At 39.9% G+C, this 21,509-nt stretch overlaps 1 protein-coding gene across 1 annotated transcript in view; it reads left to right on the top strand.

Annotated features, from left to right (window-relative positions):
- The window catches only part of P3h2 (prolyl 3-hydroxylase 2), a 145,261-nt gene that overhangs the window by 97,621 nt on the left and 26,131 nt on the right, over positions 1 to 21,509 (top strand). Inside the window, exons 2-3 of the mRNA XM_032900041.1 lie at positions 12,204 to 12,353; positions 16,176 to 16,365. Of these exons, the coding sequence (XP_032755932.1) occupies positions 12,204 to 12,353; positions 16,176 to 16,365 (340 nt within the window). The remainder of the gene's footprint in view (positions 1 to 12,203; positions 12,354 to 16,175; positions 16,366 to 21,509) is intronic.

Below are 21,509 nucleotides of genomic sequence, written 5' to 3'. Positions count from 1 at the left end.
TTATTTTTAAAAATAACATGTTTTGGAAAGTCTTTAATCATCCAGAAGGATATACTTAGCACGATAAGAGCTATCTGTAAGTTTCCAATTGTTTTTACTTCCTGGGTTTCGATGTCACATGTATAATCACTACTTAGATCCTCATCTTGGAAGATTTTCTTTCTGCAGTCCTTTGGTTCGTAAACCTCAAATATGTCTCAAGTGAATACTAGCTGCTATTCAACTAACCAGATTAAGGTAAAGTTATTAACTGCTAAGGAAAAGCATGCCTTTGAGTGTCTCCATGTGAAATCAAACATAACCTTCCTCAAAATGAAATGACGAATTTTTCTAATCCACTAACAAACTGTGTACCCATACCAAACTGGTCTAATTTCTTTGCCATTCCACCCTATTCCTAGTTGATTTGAAAATTTAAAGCTACCCTTGAATTTACATTGATTTCACTAACCTCCTGTTTTATTTTTAAAAGAGGGAATTCTAGTTGGTTTCCTAAAATAGTTAATCTTATATCAAGCTTACTCTTACCTCAGTAAATTGTAAAATAAGCAGGCTCTTTCAAGAACTCAAAGGATATCATCAGGTTGATTAGATAACCCCAATCTCCCTTCACCTGATGAGAGATGTAAGCCTTCCATAGCAGGCCCTGACATATTAGTGTACCAATTACGTTTCTTATTGCTGTGATGAAATGCTAGGATGAGGTAGTCCTGGGAAAGAAAGCGTTCATTCAGTTTACACTCCCACAGCACTGTTCATCATTGAAGGGTGTCAAAACAAGACCTCAAGAAGGGCAGGAGGTGACACAATGGCCATGGAGTTTCTTACTGGCTTCATTCCCATGCTCAGGCTGCTCTCTTATGAACCCAGGACTACCAGCCTGGAGATGACACTGCTGAGAATGGGCTAGACCTTCCCTCATCAATCACAAATTAAGAAAATGCCTTATTGCCAAATCCTATGGAGACATTTTCTCAATAAATGTCCCTCCTTTCATGTAAGTCTAGTTTGTGTGGAGCTAACATAAAACAAGCCAGCACAATTAGTTTATAGTTTTCAAAGCCTCACTTTCATCCTTTTGTGGGGTGTGTGTGTGTGTGTGTGTGTGTGTGTGTGTGCGCGTGCGTGCGCGTGCGTGTGTTCTCATGTGTGTGGGCATATATATGTGTCCAGGTTCATATCTACCTGTGTGGATATATATGTTGCCCAAAGTTGACATTGTATGGTTTTCTCAATCACTCTTCACTTTCTTTGTTGAACTGGATTTTCTATCTATACTCCAAATTCACTAATCTACTGACTCCCCTTATCCCCATGACCCATTTCTCTGCCTCGATAAGCACTACAGATGGCACTATGCCTGCATTGCCTTTACAAAGGTGCTGGGGATCTGAGCTTTAGTGTGAAACACTTGGACTCTAAACACTTCATCTACAGAGTCATTTACCTAGCCCGAGCTATCCCCAATGAGATTGTATCTAATAGACATCAAGACTACTGTTGTGGTTTGAATGAAAAAACAATGATGCCAATAGGCTCATCTATTTGAGCACCGGAGACCCAACTGGTAGTGCTGTTTCAGGAGATTAGAACCTTTCAGAGGTGCAGCCTTGCTGGAGGAAATGCTCACTTTGGGACAGCTTTGTGGATTTGTTGCCTCATCTTACTTGCTGTTTGCTGCCTGCCTCCTCTGTGTGATAAAGTTTAATCTTTCTGCTTCTAGCTCTTCATGCCAGCTGTGGCCTGTTGCCATGCCTTCCTGGCCATTCTAGACTTTCCCTTTGTAACGGCAAACCAAAACAAACTGTTCTTTCTAGAAGTCACTGTTAGCCAAGGTACTTTATGGCAGCATTAAAAAGTAATGTATCGACCCATGTCATATTTATTTTATATTCCCCAAAGTGTTTATATTCAAAAGAACTATCGAAGTTCTTTTGTTGGGAAACATCTTGCTACATGGATGAAATTTGCCCTTACTCACCTTGAGTTTGAGAGAATAGTAAGTAAGTTTGCGTATTTCTTTAAGGTTTTCTCCCCACATTTTTATGTTGTGTGTATGGGGGAAGTGGTGGGGACATTTTTGCCATGGCGTGCATGCATGTGGCTGTCGGAGGACAGCTTGCTGGTGTCGATTCTCATCTGCTCCCATATGACTCGCAGGGATCAAACTCAGGTTGTCTAGGCTCGATGGGTGATGCCTTTACTTTCTGACCCCTCTTGCCAGCCCCGATATGTAGATCCTAATTATTTTCCTGTCATAAATTTTCTGGAGAAATCTTCTACTGCCTGCCAATGGGGTCATGAGACTATATGATTACAAAATACTTTCAGGCCAATTTACCTAGGCTTATTAGAAGTCAATGTTTATAAGAGTAGTAAGAGAATTGACATGACCTTCCATGTTTAGGCTATAAGTACAGTTTCTAAACTATACACTGTCAGAAATTCAGATAATCTGTACTTTTTTTTCTAATAGATTCTTTTGGCGAAAGAGCAGAGAACACTTGTATTTGTATATTACCTATAGATATGGTTGAGATATGTAACTTGTATATAAGCTGTGGATCCGGTGGGATCTTTCCTTTGCTCTCCACCTCAAAGGTCATTGCTGTGGCTGGCTGCACAGAAAGCAGCAGATATGAAACCAGAGGCACTTAGGAACCACGGAGATACTCTCTCATGCACAGCACTTCCTTAGTGAGACCACATGGCCCAGCACGATTGAAACACACTCTAGGCAGCTGGAGGGGTTAAGTTCTCAGAAAGACCTTGGACTGTTCTAGAAGATTTCTCCACAAGGGGTCTGGAAGTGAACTTCTCTTTGGCTGTCAGCCATGGTGCATTCCTTCTCAGAAGCTTAAATGAGTGCTTGGAAACAAGTACGGTTTGAAGGCCATCTCCCCCTTCCTTTAAGAGCAAAAGTTTATATTTCATAGAAGGATTTGGCATCTTTGTCTTATCAAAAGACACAAATGGAAAGGCTTTAGATTAAGGGCTTGCATTTCCTGCATTTCTGTGGAGAATAGTGGAGTGGAAACCTCAAATTTTCTTTGTGACATAGAGAACCTAACTAACACATTAGAAATTGTAATGATCAATTTATTTGTGTATTCACAAATCCTCAAGGACTTTTCAAGGATGATGTTTACAAAACATTCCCAGTGTGTTCTTAGAACTGGGACAGCACTTGACAATTCAACTTCCAAGTGGTCATTTAGTTTCCTTGGCCAACAGGCCTTTCTCTGCAGAACTCTTGGAGAATCCAGGTGGTTATGGGAAAAATAGGGACGATAAACCAACATGACACCTTGCTTTCTACTCCTTGGCTTCCCATTCCCTCTTGCATATGCCAAGGAATTAAGCCTGTGACTGTCCCCAAAGACTGTGACCCCACAGGCGCATTCAAACAAACAAACAAAAACAAAACGACAACAATGAAAACTTTTGATTTGCTTTTAAAAGTCTCAAGACAGAATAAAAACAGTACAAAGTCTGTGTGAAGCTATTGTACTGTTGATTTGGAAGGAATATTTCAGAAGCAGAAATCCACAGTCAATTGTCCACCAAAGTAGACACAGTCAAATCACTGTGGCTTTATTGGGCAGTTTCAGGGAGATGTGGTGTGGGTGCTAACATCTGCAAGCCTGAGAACAATCAAAGAGCTGCCTTTTGGGTCTAGTAGAGCTGTGGCCAGAACTCCAAAGTGGCTCACCGGAGTAAGATCACACAGCTTTCCACTTGTCACCATGCAAAAACATATTCACATTACTGCGAAGTTTATCAAGAATGATTTTGCCTCACCACAGCTTTGTACTTAGATCCAATATCCTTGTTCATATAAGATGCCCATTTACATGATGCTCCTATGCCTCTGCCTTCAGATTAAGGCTGAGACTTATCGCCAAGATTCTTAAGGACTTTCACATTCCTACTGGGGGACATCCAGTAAGTAACCCCATTTAGTTTCATTGTAATGTATGTTGCAAACAATATACAAGGATCATTTCTTATTAACAACCTCCTAACTATATTCTCCCTGTCACTACCATGATCAGAGGAGTTCAGTTCTGATAGAGTAGAGAGGATTACCCGATTACAAGAAATAAACTAAGGTGAAATTCTTTGTACATTTGAGCTGGGGCTCTACAACATTCACAGGACACTGTCCAAACGGTGTTATGAAATGGACAGCATATACTTCCCAAGGAAATTTCCAGAGAGCATTCAAACTTTGCTTCTAAGAACAGTAGCAGGAAACAAGTGTCAGAGAAATCTTGGCCTGAACTGTCTTTTCGGGAATCCTTAGTCATCCTTTGACACCTCAAGGGAGACAGCGAGACAAACACAGAGATGGGCATGCCTGCTCCATTGCTCATTTGACCTAGGCCCTTGAGTTAGGACCAAAACTGATGTCCTCATACCAAGAGACCATACAAACTGATTTCACTGTATCCAAGGCCAGGATGACAGATCCACACTAAGCATCAAGCCAGATCACCATGCCCTGCTGTCATCCAACATTGAGTTTTCTGTTAGGAATGTAGTCACTTTGCAGGTGGCTTGAGGGATGTGTGGTCCAATTAAGCAAACACTTCATTTCAGCTAATGCTCAAAAGTATAATTTATTTTGAATATAAAAAAATTTTTGTCTGCCTCTTAGCATTTGGATCGCCTGGTAACATGGGTCTCCTTTATGGAAGAACTTATTAGAAATTTTAGTCGATGGCTTAAGTTTGTTCAAAGGAGGTCATAGGGTATCTTATGCTCTGTGGCTGGTTGTCCTCCTCAGTGTATAATGTTAACATGTAAGCTGAGAACATCTCCATATTGTAAAAATAGCAGGGGCCTACTAATCAGATTCTGCATATTAAGTAACGGAAGGAAAGCGGTTGGCAGAGGAAAAGCTCTCTAAACAGCTCATTCCTTACGAGCCTATTCCACAGGGGAAGGCTACTCTTCAGAAATCTCATTCCTGCTTAATCCCCACCAAACAGCATTTGGAAAGTCATAAATATTTACTCATAACCATGGATACATTCTAGACTAACATTCTATAAATGCAAAGATAATTCATCTTCTAAACAAGCTTTCTGAGTTACCATGAGAACTTTCTGAATATTCTACATGTGACATAGGAAAGAAATATGATGTCTAGAAATTAAAAATAATTCCTATGCCCAAAAGGTCTTTGAGTTTCCTGGCTTGAGCAACTATCTTGACTGTTACATTTTGACATGGAAAATACAATAACTTGAAGACAAATATTCCACTTTCAGTGTGTTATACTACAAATTCAACATATTCTACCTATTGTTAGTGATACAAAATTCAGTATTATGCTTCCTAACGTCCAAGTTAAAGAAGAACACAAGTTATTATGTGTTCCTAAGATTTGCTGAAATTAATGTTATAAATTTGTCAGGAGAAGATATTATTTCCTGCACTGCATTATGTTTTTTTTATGAAATATCTGACTCTATTCGATTAAATCTTTAGGACTCTCATAAAAGGAGGTGTAATTCTCCTAAATAACTCAACTCTTACATTTGCTAAACTATCACATACAAGGTTCGTTTAGTTCAGTAGCTACAGCAAATTATTCAATTTTATTTCAAAGTTTATATCTTCTTAAAATGTCATTTAATATATTCATTATTTTTGAGCTGTGCATCTACTTATAAGACCTGGAAAAGAGAATTAACCTAGGTCAATAAAGTTTTAAGTAATGCCTTGTGGCACAATCTATACCTTGTAGATTCATTAAATAATGGAGACAGCTAGGGCTGGAAAGGTGACTCAGCCAGTAAATACTTACTAAGTAAGCACAAGGACCCAAATTTGATGCCAGCACCTGTGTAAAACCTAGATAAGGTGATGTGTACCTGAGAGTCTCCTGCTGGTGAGGCATAGATGAGAAAAGAAGAGCTCCAGAGCTCAGTGGACAGATGGCACAGCTCACCCATAAACCCATGTTTAATGAAATACCTGTATCAAAAAAGGCATGGAGCAATAGAGGGACACCAGTGTTGACCTCTGGCCTGCACACATGTACACACACACACACACACACACACACACACACACACCACACACTCACACACACACATAAGCAGGCATATAAGAACACATACAAACATATGCATCTTCTTTTTTTGTTCACTAGCTTATACATTTTATTTTATTTTTTTTTTATTTTGACTCAAGGTTTCTCTATGTAACCTTGACTGTCCTGGAACTCACAGACATCCCACTATCCCTGTTTCAGGAGTATTGGGATTAAAGGTGTGCACTACCATGCCCAGTTGTTATAAATTTCATTGGACATTGGACTACCTGTGGACCCAGCTATACCATCTCTTGGGAATATACCCAAAAGATGCCCCAACATACAACAAAGACACATGCTCCACTATGTTCATAACAGCCTTATTTATAATAGCCAGAAGCTGGAAAGAACTCAGATGCCCTTCAACAGAGGAATGGATATAGAAAATGTGGTACATCTACACAATGGAGTACTACTCTGCTATCAAAAACAATGACTTTATGAAATGCATAGACAAATGGAGGGAACTGGAAAATATCATCCTGAGTGAGGTAACCCAATCACAGAAAAACAACATGGTATGCACTCATTGATAAGTGGCTATTAGCCCAAATGCTTGAATTACCCTAGATGCACAGAACACATGAAACTGAAGAAGGATGACCAAAATGCGAATGCTTCACTCCTACTTTAAAAGGGGAACAAGAATATCCTTGGGAGGGAATATGGAGGCAAAGTTTAGAACAGAGGTTGAAGGAACGCCCATTAAGAGCCTGCCCCACATGTGGCCCATACATATACAGCCACCCAATTAGATAAGATGGATAAAGCAAAGAAGTGCAGGCTGACAAGAACCATATGTAGATATCTCCTGAGAGACATAGCCAGAATATGGCAAATACATAGGCAAATGCCAGCAGCAAACCACTGAACTGAGAATGGGACCCTGTTGAAGGAATCAGAGAAAGGACTGGAAGAGCTTAAAGGGACTCGAGACCCCATATGAACAACAATGCCAACCAACCATAGCTTCCAGGGACTAAGCCACTACCCAAAGACTATACATGGACTGACCCTGGGCTCCAACCTCATAGGTAGCAATGAATAGCCTAGTAAGAGCACCAGTGGAAGGGGAAGCCCTTGGTCCTGCCAAGACTGAACCCCCAATGAATGTGATTGTTGGGGGGAGGGTGGTAATGGGGGGAGGATGGGGAGGGGAACACACATGGCGGGAGAAGGGGAGGGAGAGCGGTTAGGGGGATGCTGGCCTGGAAACGGGAAAGGGAATAACAATTGAAATGTAAATAAGAAATACCCATTTTAATAAAGATGGAGGAAAAAGAAAGAATCTGAACTTTTGGCTTTCAAAGACCAAAGCTCAGAAAAACTTATGAAAATGTCACACACCAGGAAAATAATTGCAAGTCCTGTAGAGACAAAAAGGCCAAAAATAGAAAAACAGAATTTCCCACTGAGTTTCAACCAGACCTTGACTACTTGGAGTCCTACCCAGTGACCTGTGGTGCCTTATGGCACTAAGTTACAGCCTTCCCCACATGGCCAAACTCAGGAAAAGCAAAAGGCATATGCATCTTCTACTGCTGTGCTTCCTGTGCTTGCACTGTTGTTTCCTTTTGACCTATGTGGTTCCAGAAACCTTGAACTCTTGTTATAAATAAGGTTTGAGAGGAAGAGGAAAAGAAAGGAGTGTGTGAGAGTGTGTGTGTGTGGCGGGGGGTTGGAAGTGACTTACCTATGCTGTCTTGTTTATTTTGTGAAAATCTTACCCTGACCTGGGTTACTGCAATGCTTTTCTGACTGTGACAAATACTTCTCTCTATATAGCAGCTCCGGTTGGTTAGCAGTTAAAGATATGTATAAGATAGTGTTACGGCCCTTCTTGCATTTCTTTAATAGTTAGTCAGCTTCTTGTCACTCTTAGAATGACATCTATTTTATCATAGCCATGTGGCCCCATTATTCAACTCTTTATGGTTCTCCTCCTCTTCCTCCTCCTCCTCTTCTTCCTCTTCTTCCTCCTCTTCCTCCTCTTTCACAACTGATTGCTTTTTCCAGAGAGAGTTTCTCTGTGTAGCCCTGGCCTGTCCAGGAACTCACTCTGTAGACCAAGCTGGATATTCCACCTTTAGTTCTCAGTTCAGACGCTGGATTGCAGAGAAATCTACCTTAAATTTGTTCTCAGTACTCCTCCTCGAGATCCAAATGCCAGAAGGGTTGGCCATTTCTGCCTTTTAACACTTAGCAAGGTCAAAATTTTATCACTTGAAATTTATTTCCTCCTTGAAGTATCCAGAAAGTAGGGCCTCTTCTTTCCTTCGAGCCACATGGATTTTTCATCGACTCTCTGAGTCTGTAACCGAGTGTGTAAAATGAACCTTTGCCATGGAGGAAGAACCTGTAGATGGCTGGGTTACTTGATTTACATGCAAATTATACATATATTAAAGTTCAGTTCATCTGGGCAAGGCTGCTAAATGACAGTCAGAGGAGTTAAACTGAAGAGTCATATACCTTCAGCTCTAACCTACACGTGCTTGGATGTCATGGTGCCTTATTGGTAGCCTCTCTGTGGCTGGTGATAGATCCTGAATGTGTGTGCATGTTCAGCCCATGCTCTGCATGTCTTTAGGACTACCTGTGGGGGAGGATCTGGCTTTAGACTGTGTTCCCTCACTAGCCTATGACAGTGTGTCTTCTGAATGTCCACAGGGTGCTGACTTCATCAACATTCATTTTTCCCACACAGCATGACGGCCCCATACTGTGTGGCTTCTGGGCTGGCAGGTTTCCTCATTTTTTAAGATCAGAAGGATACTCGACCCCACATTCTCTCAGCTCAGTGGGCAGTTAAAGGTTAGATAACCTTTCCTCATTTATTCTTTGACCCAGGGTTCATGCTTCTACTCCAAAGAGTGACCCCATCAGAGTTCTCTCTGTGTGTGGCTCGTTACAATTCTATCTCAAAGGAAATCCCACATGCAGCCTGTAAATGCAGTTTGGTTTTAGTGGGTAGTTCATTTTAAACCTAAAACCTGGTATTTATGGGGCTTCGTTATGATCTTCATCCAATAATTGACATTGTATATAGAATATACATTATCACTTGGACATTTATTACCATGCGCCACTAAAATAAATGTGCAAGTACATAAGCCTAATACGATGGTTGAATTTATATATTCTGGCAAACAATTGTAGTTTGTAATTTAAAAGCCAGAACTAAATTTTGTGGTACAGTATCGAGGACACAGAATCACATATACATATACATATACAACGCACGCACACATACACACACAACATGAGAGAGAGAGAGAGAGAGAGAGAGAGAGAGAGAGAGAGAGAGAGAGATATGACATGTTGTCCTGGGACATAAGAAAGGAAAACAAGTAAGCACATAGCACATAGCCACTGCACTGGATTCCTGACTGCACACAGTGACTTCAGAGATGTCGCATGCTGTTAGCACTGCTTAGCATACAAGGTACCCTCACATGTATATCTTTTGGTTGATGTGTTAAAGATATACTTATTTCTCTTTGCATAGATAATAATGTCTGTGAAATGTAAACAGAAAATAATACAAAAGATGCCTAAGTTATTGGTTCCTTTCCACAGAAAAGTGGGATGCAAGTAAACTTGTCTATCGTAGGATGGTGCATGGTTCAGTCCCAACATGAGATAAAGATTGGATGATGCTGAGCTTCTCTTACTGTTACAATAGGTCTGAAAAAGCGTTTCTTCAGGCAGAATTCAAGCTTGGCCTTATGGGTGAAGTTAGATTTCAAAAGGAAAAAAATGAATGGACAAATATTCTCTCTGTCAGGGGATCAGCCTGAGTCAAGCCAGAAGGGTCAGAAAATGAGGAGCATAAATACCAAATTCTGTCATTGTTAATGCCTCGAGCTACAGGTCCAGTGTGTTGGGACTAATCTGTTGTACTCATTACTAGCAGTTTGGCTGTGACTCAGAGGCAGTTTCAATGTAGCTCAGTACATACTGTATCTTTATAAATGATGTGTCGTGGTCACTATCCATTATACTCTGGCAATGGGAGCAAACCCGCTTGTTTGATAGATCATTTATAAATTATATGCTATCATCTTAGTTAGGGTTTTACCTCTTTGAAAAGACACCACGACCAAGGCAACAGCTATACTGACATTTAATTGAGGCTGATTTACAGTTTCTGAGGTTCAGTCACTATCACCAAAGCAGGAGCATGGCAGTATCCAGGTAGGCATGGTACAGGAGATGCTGAGAATTCTACATCTACATCTGAAGGGTGCTAGGAGAAGACTGGCTCCCATGTGGTTAGGAGGAGGGTCTCATTGCCCATCTCCACAATGACACACTTTTTCCAACAAGGCCACACCTACTCCCACAAGGCCACACCCACTAATAGTGCCACTCCCTGGGTCAAGTGTATTCAAACCACCACAGGTATTGTTTATGAAACATATTCATACCCAATACAGTTAAACCATTTGAATCTCACTTAGTCTGTTGTGGTATGAAGTTTTTAATGAGTAAAGTCTTTGCTCACTGCATGACTAAGGCATAAATATTTAAATAACTTTTTCTATATTCACTTGACCAATATATTTAGATTTCTACACAATTTAGAACTTACACATCTTCTTGGTACCCATATAAATATAACCATTTAAATATCCAAATACTTTATATTTCAATGTACTAGGGGTTGGGGAAATGTAGAAAATTAGAATTGAACAAGAAGGTAAATTCAAAGCCAGTCACATGAACAGCTGAAGTATTTGTGGATGCATACCATGATGGCAAGACCTAATTTCAGGTAGTATTTAAGAGGAAGTCCATTGTAAAAAGGATGTGAGCATTTGGCATTAATAGGAAAAGTAAGGATGTCACACCATAGATTAGGGCAGTATATGTTTTCTGTGGTGAGAGTTGATTCTTTGTTTGTTTCCACATGCTGGGAACCTGGGAACACACTATTCCTCTGTTTTTTTTTAAGCACTGAGTAGCTACTTTGTTAGACAAAGACTCAGTTGAATAGTTTTATGATGTTGGATGACTTTGTATTTATCTAGTAACAGTGTGATTTCACTCTGCATACTTTAATATATCAAACATTTTAAGTTTTCCTATAAAATGTTATTAATATAATGCTTGCTTTTCAAATATAAAGAAAATGAATCTTTTCATACGTATTCCCCATGACTTGAGCTGATGTCAATGTGTGTTGACATTGAATGGATTTAATTCCACTTAGTTCAAAACATCTCTTCATTTTCATCATGAAAAAAGGGCCAAAAAAAAAAAAGGCTTCAGAATGTCAGCACAGTGATTATTTAAAAGTTTTCATTTCTGTTGTTGGAGAGATGGCTTCATGGTTAAGAACATGGACAGCTTTTTGTAGGGGACCTGAGTTTAGTTTCCACCACCTAGGCTAGACTGCCCTTTGCCTATAATTCCAGCTCCAGGGGATCTCTCACCCTCGTCTGGCAGACATGGACTCCGGCACTTTAGCACGTAACTAAAATTAATCCACCCAATGTTTTGCATTAGTGAAAATTGAAGTTACAAAGAAAACCTCTTTCCGAATAGGACTAGTTTACATCTTTCAACTTCCTACTCTTTACTCTCTAAAGTCAAAACACTTATATGGTGGAGAAAGAGTTTACTCAGTTCTGTCACTCAGAAAACCACAGCTCTATTTTGCCTCTCATCGTTAACATGAAAGTATAAACCCTAGTGTTGAAATGTAAACTAGAGGGCAAAAATCTTACCAATACATTTGTTTTGGATAACCATAAACTAAATACAAGGGCACAGATCATTTTCCTTAAAACACGATATGTAAAAGAGAATAAACTGGGAACAAATGACTTATTCCTCTCACCAGGACCAAAATAGACACGTACAATTTTATGAACAGTTTATTAACATCACTGAAAATGCAGAAATTGATTACATAGAATGAAAACATTTGTATTTGAGTGTGCACATATGTGTGTGCACACATGTGAATGTGTGTTTTACCTGGAATATTCTCCTTACTACGTCTCTACTTTGAGACATATGGCTGATCTCTTTAGTCTTCTAAAGCCAAGTTTACAAACTACTTCCTTAATTGTGTCCTTCTCTTCTTTAGCTCAACCAGCTGGATAAGGCCATGGAAGCAGCTCATACTTTCTTCATGGCCAACCCCGAGCACATGGAAATGCAGCAGAACATAGAAGACTATAAAGCCACAGCAAGAGTGGAAGCCCCATTAGTAGACAGAGAAGCCAAGCCACACCTGGTGAGCACTGGGGAGCCCTGTCCCTGTCATGTGACTCCGAATCATATCCTGGATGTACCACGTTCAGTCTCAGTGTGCACTAACTTTCATATGAGCAGAACTCTCAGATGACATATTGTAGCCAGAAGTTAAAATATATTTGATATCCTAAGGTAAGACTTTAGTAATTAAAAGTCGAACGTGAGAGAAATGACAATTCATGCGGAAAAATCGGGATATGGTAAAACCTAGAACTCCACGAAAGTATCTGCATCCCTCTGTGAAACTTCAGCTTCTTCCGTTCAGTACTTTCCACACCATATGATCAATTAATCATTTATTCTTTGGAAGTTTCACACAATGTAAATAATGCTTACTGAGCACTTTTACCCAGAAGTTTACTGTCTACCTCCTACCCTTGTGTATCTCTTCTTCTCTACAAGTTGGTTTCTCACATTCGTGTTCATATCTGTTTTGTGAACCAGAGTTTAACCACATCAGACTGTGCATCCAGGGTGTAGACCTTTCTATTGGCTGAGCACTGAGTACACAATGGAAGACAGTAGTGCTCCAATTCCACAATCTGTCAGCAGTCACTAGTTCAGGCCTGGGTCACATAATGGTTTCCGTCCTAGGTTTGGAAGCCTCCAGACCGATTTCCAGAGCGGTTGCAGTTCCCACCCACAGCATGAGTTCCCACCCACAGCATGAGTTCCCACCCACAGCATGAGTTCCCCTCTCCGCACATCCCTGAGCATTTACTGTCCTGGGTACACTTAAGATAGCCATTCCGAGTGGAGGGGGATGGAACCTCAGAGTAGTTTTACTGTGAATTTCTGTGGTCGCTAGAGATGTGGAGCAAGCTTCTAAGTGTATTCTAAACAATTTCCTGTTTTTATTTTGAGACTACTCTGTTTAGTTCTCTAGTTTATCTTTAATGCAACATTTTTGGTGATGTTTTTGAGAATGCCATACATACATTGAATGTTTTTAAATCCCACTTACTCTTACTTCTTCCTTCCAACTATGCTTGGACCCCTGATCACCCCCTCTGAACTTTCTCCTCACATATCAATGTCCTTTTCTAAAAACATAAATAGATAAGCCACTGAGACCAATTAGTGTCCTCATATATGCATGAGTATGGGGTACCCACTAGAGCATCTATAAGGGGCAATATCTATGAAGCAGATATTACTTCCTAATCAGTAGCTTCCTAATCAGTGACCCTTTGGCAGTTGAATGACCCTTTTATATGAATTGCCCAAGACTACTGGAAAACACGGATATTTACATTATGATGTATAAATGTAGAAAATTATAGTTAGGAAGTAGAAATGAAAATAATTTTATGGCTGGGGGTCTCTATAACATGAGAAGCTGTATTAAAAGTTCACAGCATTCTAAACATTGAGAACCACTGCTTCTTACTTCCTTTCCAACCCCTAGCAGCCATCAACTCCTAATAACTCCTTAGCTAGGGATGTGGGCACAAGTGTCCCTCCCCAATTCATGGTAGAATCTTCAGTCACTTGATCTTTGTACAAGTCTTGTGCAATCAGCCACTGTAGGCTTAGAGTTTTCAAAGCCTACTTTATTTAGGGTTCTTAAACACTTCCAGTCCACTGACCAAAAGTAGGGGAGAAAATGGTTAATAGAACAACGGGTTTGTGGAACTGTTTAGAAGTAGTTCTTTGGGTGATTACACTCTTTATGGTCATGATACCAGCAGCCAATCCAATAGCAAATCACAACCAAACACAAATCAGCAGCAGAGGCTCAATCCAGCAGAAACCACAAGGCTCTGCAAATCAGCACGAGTCAGTGGAAGTGGCAAGAATCAGCTGGAATACCACAAGAAATTCTGTGACAATTTTTTCTCTACAACATGAAGACCAGCAAAGATCAGCGAACACCAGCAAGTGTTGCACTGCTAACTGTAAAAGAGTGTCCCTTCTCTGTCTGTGGGATTTTACATATACCCTTTACAAACATCATATGCTCTCTCAAGCAAAACATCCTCTTACGTGTGTGTTTCAGAAAAACATCCTCTCCCAAGACAGATTCCAGAAGAACATCACATGACACAACTGAGTATCAAAAAAGAACAGAAATTTCTACTTCAAGCCACTAATGCTGAGTACATGACGAGAGCAAGCCTATCGTGTACATAAAACACTGCTTTATCCCAGTCCTTTATGATTTCTGTCCCTTAAATTCTTTCTGTCACCTATTCCTTGAAATAACCTGAGTCTTCCAGGAAGCAAGTACTATATAAATGGTCCACATGTTATTAAATAGTGTGTTGCTTAATCTCAGTGAGTTCCTGTGCCTTGACTTGTTTCTGTTGTTGTTGCTGTCTAACATTATTCCATGTGGTCAGATAGAATTCAGAATGCTATTTCAATTTTCCAGTATTTGTAGGGGCTTTCTTTGTATGATATTATAAATGCTATTTTGATAAAAGTTCCTTGAGTTGCTTTAAAAACATGTGTATTCTTTAGTACATAGGTGGCCATCTCTTGCTCTGTTGCTGTGGTTGACCTCAAACTCTAAAGTAATCCTCCTGCCTCAGCCTTTTTAGTATCTAGCACTAGAGGTGCCTGTTGGGGTAAATATTTAATGGGGGTTTCTACCCCACCTTTGACCATTTAATTCCCAAATAAAAGACAAAAACACTTTTTATTTATAATGAACCTTAACAGTATTAGAGCTGGACAGGTATCAACCCTTTTGCTATTTTGTCTCAATAACACTGAGTTATAACTTGCCATGTTCCATCTGGGCTGTTCCTACTCCAATGGGCCAGTCTTCTTGGCCATGTTTTCATATTTACCTATCCTATGGAATTTTTTCCTCTCCTCTCCTCTCTTCTTCTCTCCTGCTTTTTCTCTATTTTCCTTCTCATGGTCTTTCCATCAGACCTGAAGCCCAAGGCCCAAAACTACATCTACCTCTCTTCTGCCCAGCTATATAGGCTGTAAGCATATTTATTCAACCAATATGTTTAAATTAAGGAGAAAGATTATATAGCATCACTTGGTGTATATGAGTATTTCTTCATCACCACGGGCAACCAGACCTTGGGGACTAGTATTTAGCATTGCAACACATAGCAACAGACCTAACTTCAACAGATGCAACCTGTCATTTTGGACATTTAACGCGCTTACTTCTCAACTAGAAGGGAAGCCATTGTGAGTGGTTCACAGCTACACGATTGTTCCCCAGCTTCCAATCTCAAGGATTTCCCCTTGTACTTGAAGTTTTCAATTTAGAGTTTGAAAAATCCCCAGAATTTTTCTTACAATAAAATATTATTTGAAATTATATAAGGAAAAACTTTTTGACTCCACTCCTCCCAGGTTTTTTCTTTCTTTTTATTGGATATTTTCTTTATTTACATTTCAAATGTTATCCCCTTCCCTGGATTCTCCCCCGAAAACATCCTATTACCCCACCCCCTTCCTCTAGGAGGGTGCTCCCCCTCCCACTCAAATACTCAGGCGACAGCAGATGCTGGCAAGGATGTGGAGAAAGAGGAAAATTCCTCCATTGTTGGTGGGACTGCAAGTTGGTACAACTACTGTGGAAATCAGTCTGGCAGTTTCTCAGAAAGTTGGACACACCTGAGGAACAAGCTATACCACTCCTGGGCACATACCCAAAAGAAAAGGCTCCCTTTCTTTGACATTTGTTTGACATTGGAGAGTCACAGTGGATTGACCAGTGAATCCTGGCATTACCTTCTGCAACACAAAATTCTGCTCTCACCATCCTATGTGATCCCAGGTCTGTGTAGAACCACTCTTCATAAAACAGATCTTGTCTATGTCTTTGCAGGAAAGCTATAATGCTGGAGTTAAACATTATGAGGCAGATGACTTTGAAGCAGCCATCAAGTACTTTGAACAAGCTTTAAGAGAATACTTCAATGAAGATATGGTGTGCCGTGCTCTGTGTGAGGGGCCTCAGAGATTTGAGGAATATGAGTACTTAGGGTCTAAAGGCAGTCTTTATGAGGCAATCGCAGGTAAAGCTTGCTTTATGTTCTTTAATTGCTTACTCTAAAATCCTATAGACAGTATTCAGACAATACAGTGCACAGTAACTCTTGTAAAATGTTAAAGATGCTCATGGGTTTATTCCAACCTGTCTTCTGATGCTAAATTTTATGATTAAAATTTTGAAGATTTTTTTCTTCCCAATTTCTTCTGTTGAGTAATAATTACATGTTTATTTATTTCATCAATATAAATAGTTAAGTATTATAAATATTTCTTTTCAACATACTGCTTTTTATTTTAATTTATGCTTACCAAAAATATGTGGACTTCTCATGTAAGTACATTTGGACTTATTTTTTCATATGTATGGCTAGTTAACACCCATGATATGGGGGCACCATCATTTTAAATATTAGCCTTTACTGAACACAATGGAAATGGTTGCAGTTTTTCATTATTGTAAGTAATATAGCAATAAATCATCAATACAGTCTTGTACAATTAGTTGGCTTGTTATACTTGAGAATGTTGTTTAAAATAGTAGACAATGTATGATATTAAAGACCAGCTGATACTGGGTAAGTAACCTTTGATTGGAAGAAGTGAGTTTTCTATATACACCATATTTGAAAATGACTTATTTATATTAACAATATACATGTAAAACCACAATTTTCAGGAGAAACGTTAAGAGTCTGCATATATAGTACAGGGGAGGTGGAGTGCTTTCATAGAGAACAGAAGGGAGGAGCAAGTGGAAACTATAATATCATTGTGGTAAAACTCTATCCATGTTTCTACTTCTTCATGAGATTCAAGCTTCACTAAGATGCCCAGGCTGGCCTTGAACTCACTCTAACACTTTTTAGCAGGCATTGATTCTATAATCCTCCTGCCTCAGATGATGGGTTTGTGGCACCAAGCTATGACTTGTTCTTTGCTTACATCTCTAGTTGGTAAAATGGAAAGTTGGATGCCCTTGACCATGGGGATTACAGAGGAAGCAGCCTTCCTTGGGAAGCAGAGGCCACTGGAGGGTCCTTATGGCTAAAGGGCTCTTGGTGTGTCTCCTTCTTTAGCTCCATTGGCCACAGCAGTACAGGCAAGCCTACAGGCACAGTAGTGACTGTTTTAGAAACTAGCATGCAGAAGGCCCGAGGTGGCCTCTGTCCAGGTAAAGTACCATGTAAGGGGTGGATTCTCACTGAATTCAAGTTTGAGCATGTGTAGCTATTCTCCAGTTGTAAGCACACAAGTATTAGATGCTGCTTGGTGGAGAGGAGGTGCAAATCTTGTGTTGGGTTTTGATTTTTGATGTTCTGTTTTTATTTAATTTTTGACATTTTCGTACATTTAGATAGTGATTTTTAAAGCCATTTTTGCCTTCCATTTTATGCTCCAGCCTATTTACTTCTCCCACTGAAGCCCTTCTTCTCAGTGGGTCCCTCTCCTATATCTCATCAATGTGTGTGTAGTCCAATGAGTCTAACTAGTTTCTTGCTGGAACATGGATGGAATGTTACTTATTTGACAAGGATGGCTTTCCAGTGGCTTTACTAAGATGAGATCTCCACTCCCAACAACATTAACCATCAGTTACCTCATGGGTACTTCCTTCAACACTGGTGAAATTTTGAGGAGCCCAGTGTTGGACATATCTTGTGCAAATGACTACAACTACAGTGAGCTCCTAAGTACATTGGCTATGTCATTTCCCGAAATCATCGTTTTTCAACTCTACTTCTCCGCAGTCTGTTTATTACATTCTTTCCGTCACCTACCATGCCCTCCATTATGTTTCCTGAGCCTTGGAGGGATGATAGAACTCTGCCACATACAGACTAGTCGCTCATTATCACTTACTGCATTTTGACCACTCATGGGCTCCTTTATTAACTGCTGCCCACCATAACCAGAAGGTTCTGTGAGGAAAGCTGGGATAACCCTTGGATAGAAACAGTATTTAGAAGGCACTTTTACAAAACAAACTTTATGGGAATATAGTAGGTTCAAGACTGGTAGGTTTTCTACCTGGGCCTGTGACCTCCTCAGCCAAGAGCTGGTTTTCCTGCTCCTGGTGATATCACAAGAGCCTAAAGTGAGCTGATCTTTCTCTCACAGATCTGCATCTCTGTGTGCTGCTCAGATATCTCACTGAAGAGATTCTGCTCCCCTTAGATGAGGAATCGGTTGATGTGATAGGGCTAGATACAACCCGAAAATCAAACCCAGGCTTCTTAAAATGGAGAACCAGTACTTTTAAAGTCAACACAATCAAAACCCAAATAAACAGTGATTTATTTAATAACAAACATTTGTTTAAATATGTGTTGATGACCTATTATGTTCCAAGACATATATAATGAAAAACAACATTCAGCTGACTTGGAAATTACTAAAGCCAGTTTGCCCTGCCAATTCGAAAGTGTCCTTATCCCCACCAAAGCACCTACCTACTAGCTCAAAACAAGTCCTAGGAAGTTGCTTGTCAATCTGACATCTTTCTCAACTCTTATTAGTTGCCAAGCATGGATAAATGGTTCTTTCACATGGCACTTTACAATTACTGAGTCTCCCCGTTTGCCCTGACTTAAATCAAAACTGTGTTTTAACTAAACCCCCATGACTACTTCCTTCATGGTCTTGGTGTGCAGTGTAGATCGAGTTCCAATACAGAGCCAACATTCTTTACTACCGAGCTATTGTACATAAATTCCCTCCCCTTGCGGCTTTCATTCGACTTGGAATAAAGCCCATACCCTTTAAGGACTGCCAGTATGATATTCACATTCTGTATTCATTCCTGCCTTCCTAAGTTCTTTGAATTCTTTGGATGAGCCGCTCACTCTCCTTCCCCTTGTAAACCTTTGGGGTGTTTTTCATTATCACTTGGCTGGTGCCCTAACTTTTTAAGTGTTCAATCTTCAGCAAATCCCTGAGCTACTTAGTAAATATTGGCTGAACGAATATGTTGGTGAAGGCAAGAATAAAGGACGTGATATATACACCCATAACTATGCACAGATCAATGTGTTAGCAATGCCTCGTGCTTGTGATAATGCCAGCCATAAATAAAGGTGGACTGTTTTCAGAAGCTAATTAGAGAACAGCTACAAAGTATAAACTAGAATCAATATTTCTATTACAGTCAAAATCACTACATTAAATTACCACCCTATGAAGAGCTTTGTTACCCAACATAAATTTAAGTTGCCTAAAATCAATATACTTGCATGAGTTATTTTGAGGGTTTATTTCCAAAAGTTTTGTTTCTTTGGACAGCTGACATTTGAAACTCTTCAGTATTTCTGTGAACATTAAAGGTGATTCATTGAAAAGTCAATTTTGTGCATCTTGTACTGTATAATTACTGATTTTTTTCTCAGTACATAGTCTTTTGCAAGGGGAATGAGCTAGCCTTTTTTAAAATTATATTTAGCAGTTTACTATGCTGTGTTTTTATGGAATGTGCCATACCCCTGATGCATTGTCTCAGCACCTATGCTGCCAGCGGCCATGAACAGTTTTGGCAAATGATCTAGATCCTGCTACTGAAGTCAAGTTACCATAACCCATTGGCTGTTGGGAAAGGACAGATGAACACATAAGATAAATCCACACTCAGTTTCTTTGGCTCGTCATTACCACAACCAGCACAATCCCTTCACTTCTCTCAGAAAAAAAAAAAAAAAAAAAAAAAACAGCTGGCGAAAATAAGTCACAGTCTCTCTAGTCCCAGCCAAATATCCACAGTTGTGATAAAATGTCATGGAAATCTGAAGTATGCTCAATTTATTGTAGCAAAAACCTAAAAGTATTCTCACACAATTGCTCTTAACCTCGAACGCATTAAAAATGCATTAGTCGCGCAATGACATTGAAAGGAAAAGAATACAACAAATAAAATTAATATGACCACTTTTACCCTGCGAATGCTTGTCTGACTCAGGTGAGCTCAATTAGGAGTAAAGTTGGCACTTACAATAGAGACTGTATTAGGGAAACCATAATGCTTGAATTGTAGAGTTAGGAGAGACTTCATGTGGAGGAAAATACAAACGGTTGCTTGGTGGTGAGTTTCCCATGGTCAGCTCTCCTTGTGCAGTCAGGGCTATCGTGGTTGTTCTTATTTGCTGTGTATACTCTGTTTTGACAATATATTCCTTCAGATTTGGAGTTGTTGGTGGGTACACTGTTATCTTTCTGCTTTCCTGTCACTTGATATTAGAGGAAACAGGTTTGAAGGCAAAGAAGACTTTTGTCTGTGAAGGAGTCTATAGTTGGCTGCTAACTGTTTCCCCAAGATATGAAACATAGCTCTTGCTTTATTCCTAACTTTCAGATTGTATTCATAGGCCTCGTTATCTCTCCTCCTCCTCCTCAGCCAGAGGTAAAACATGGTGGATTGTGGTGTTGATTCTGTTTGCTGTTCTACACAGGCTCAAGTTAGCCAGGTTATAGAAAATGTTTGCCTCCACCCAACAAATGCTCTTTTCCTTCCTGTGTCCTAACCCCAGTCTCCAAGTTTTCCCAGATCCAAGAACTTTGACTAAACAGAAGACCTCTTGAGAGAAGCAGTTGTGGCCAATTAAATTGTGTAGCCATGAAGTCAAGTGATTTTCTCAATCCCCAGGGAGCCTAGTCAGCCCAAGCATGAATGAAGCATTCTGTCCCTGGGAAACATTGCCTCCATCTTTTGATAGAATTCAGAGTTAGGCAAAGAGGAAGAAGAGTTTCCCCCCATGTCATTAGCTGCTTGTTTCTTGGCAAAATAGAGCTGAGAGCTAAGGGGCATGGAATCCGCTGCACCTCGGCACCTTGATGAGTTTAAATGAAAACAGCAACCACAGAGTCAGGTACAAGGAAGGCAGTGTTCGTTCTAATTCTACAGCTGTCTCCTTTCCTGTCATTTTGCCACTCTCTGTCCAAACAGTATCCCACATATTAGAATATAGAGTACTAGGCAAGAGCCTGATTTATAATCAGGTAGTATAAGGTCTAAGCAGTATGTATGAGGAAATTCCTTTTACTTCCTCCTTTAGAAAGACGTTGACTGGGAAAGGGCGTGTGGCCCCTCCCTTTCACCTGCTGAACTTTCTACTTGCTGCGTGGTCCATCTCTGAATGGCTTCTAAACATCCAGAGGATATTAAACTCTGATCTCAGTTCCA

This window comes from Rattus rattus, chromosome 4 (assembly GCF_011064425.1).
Source record: "Rattus rattus isolate New Zealand chromosome 4, Rrattus_CSIRO_v1, whole genome shotgun sequence".
In the NCBI taxonomy this organism is placed as follows: domain Eukaryota; kingdom Metazoa; phylum Chordata; class Mammalia; order Rodentia; family Muridae; genus Rattus; species Rattus rattus.
Note: the sequence above shows the minus strand (reverse complement) of the source record. Positions and strands in the feature narration are given on the sequence as shown.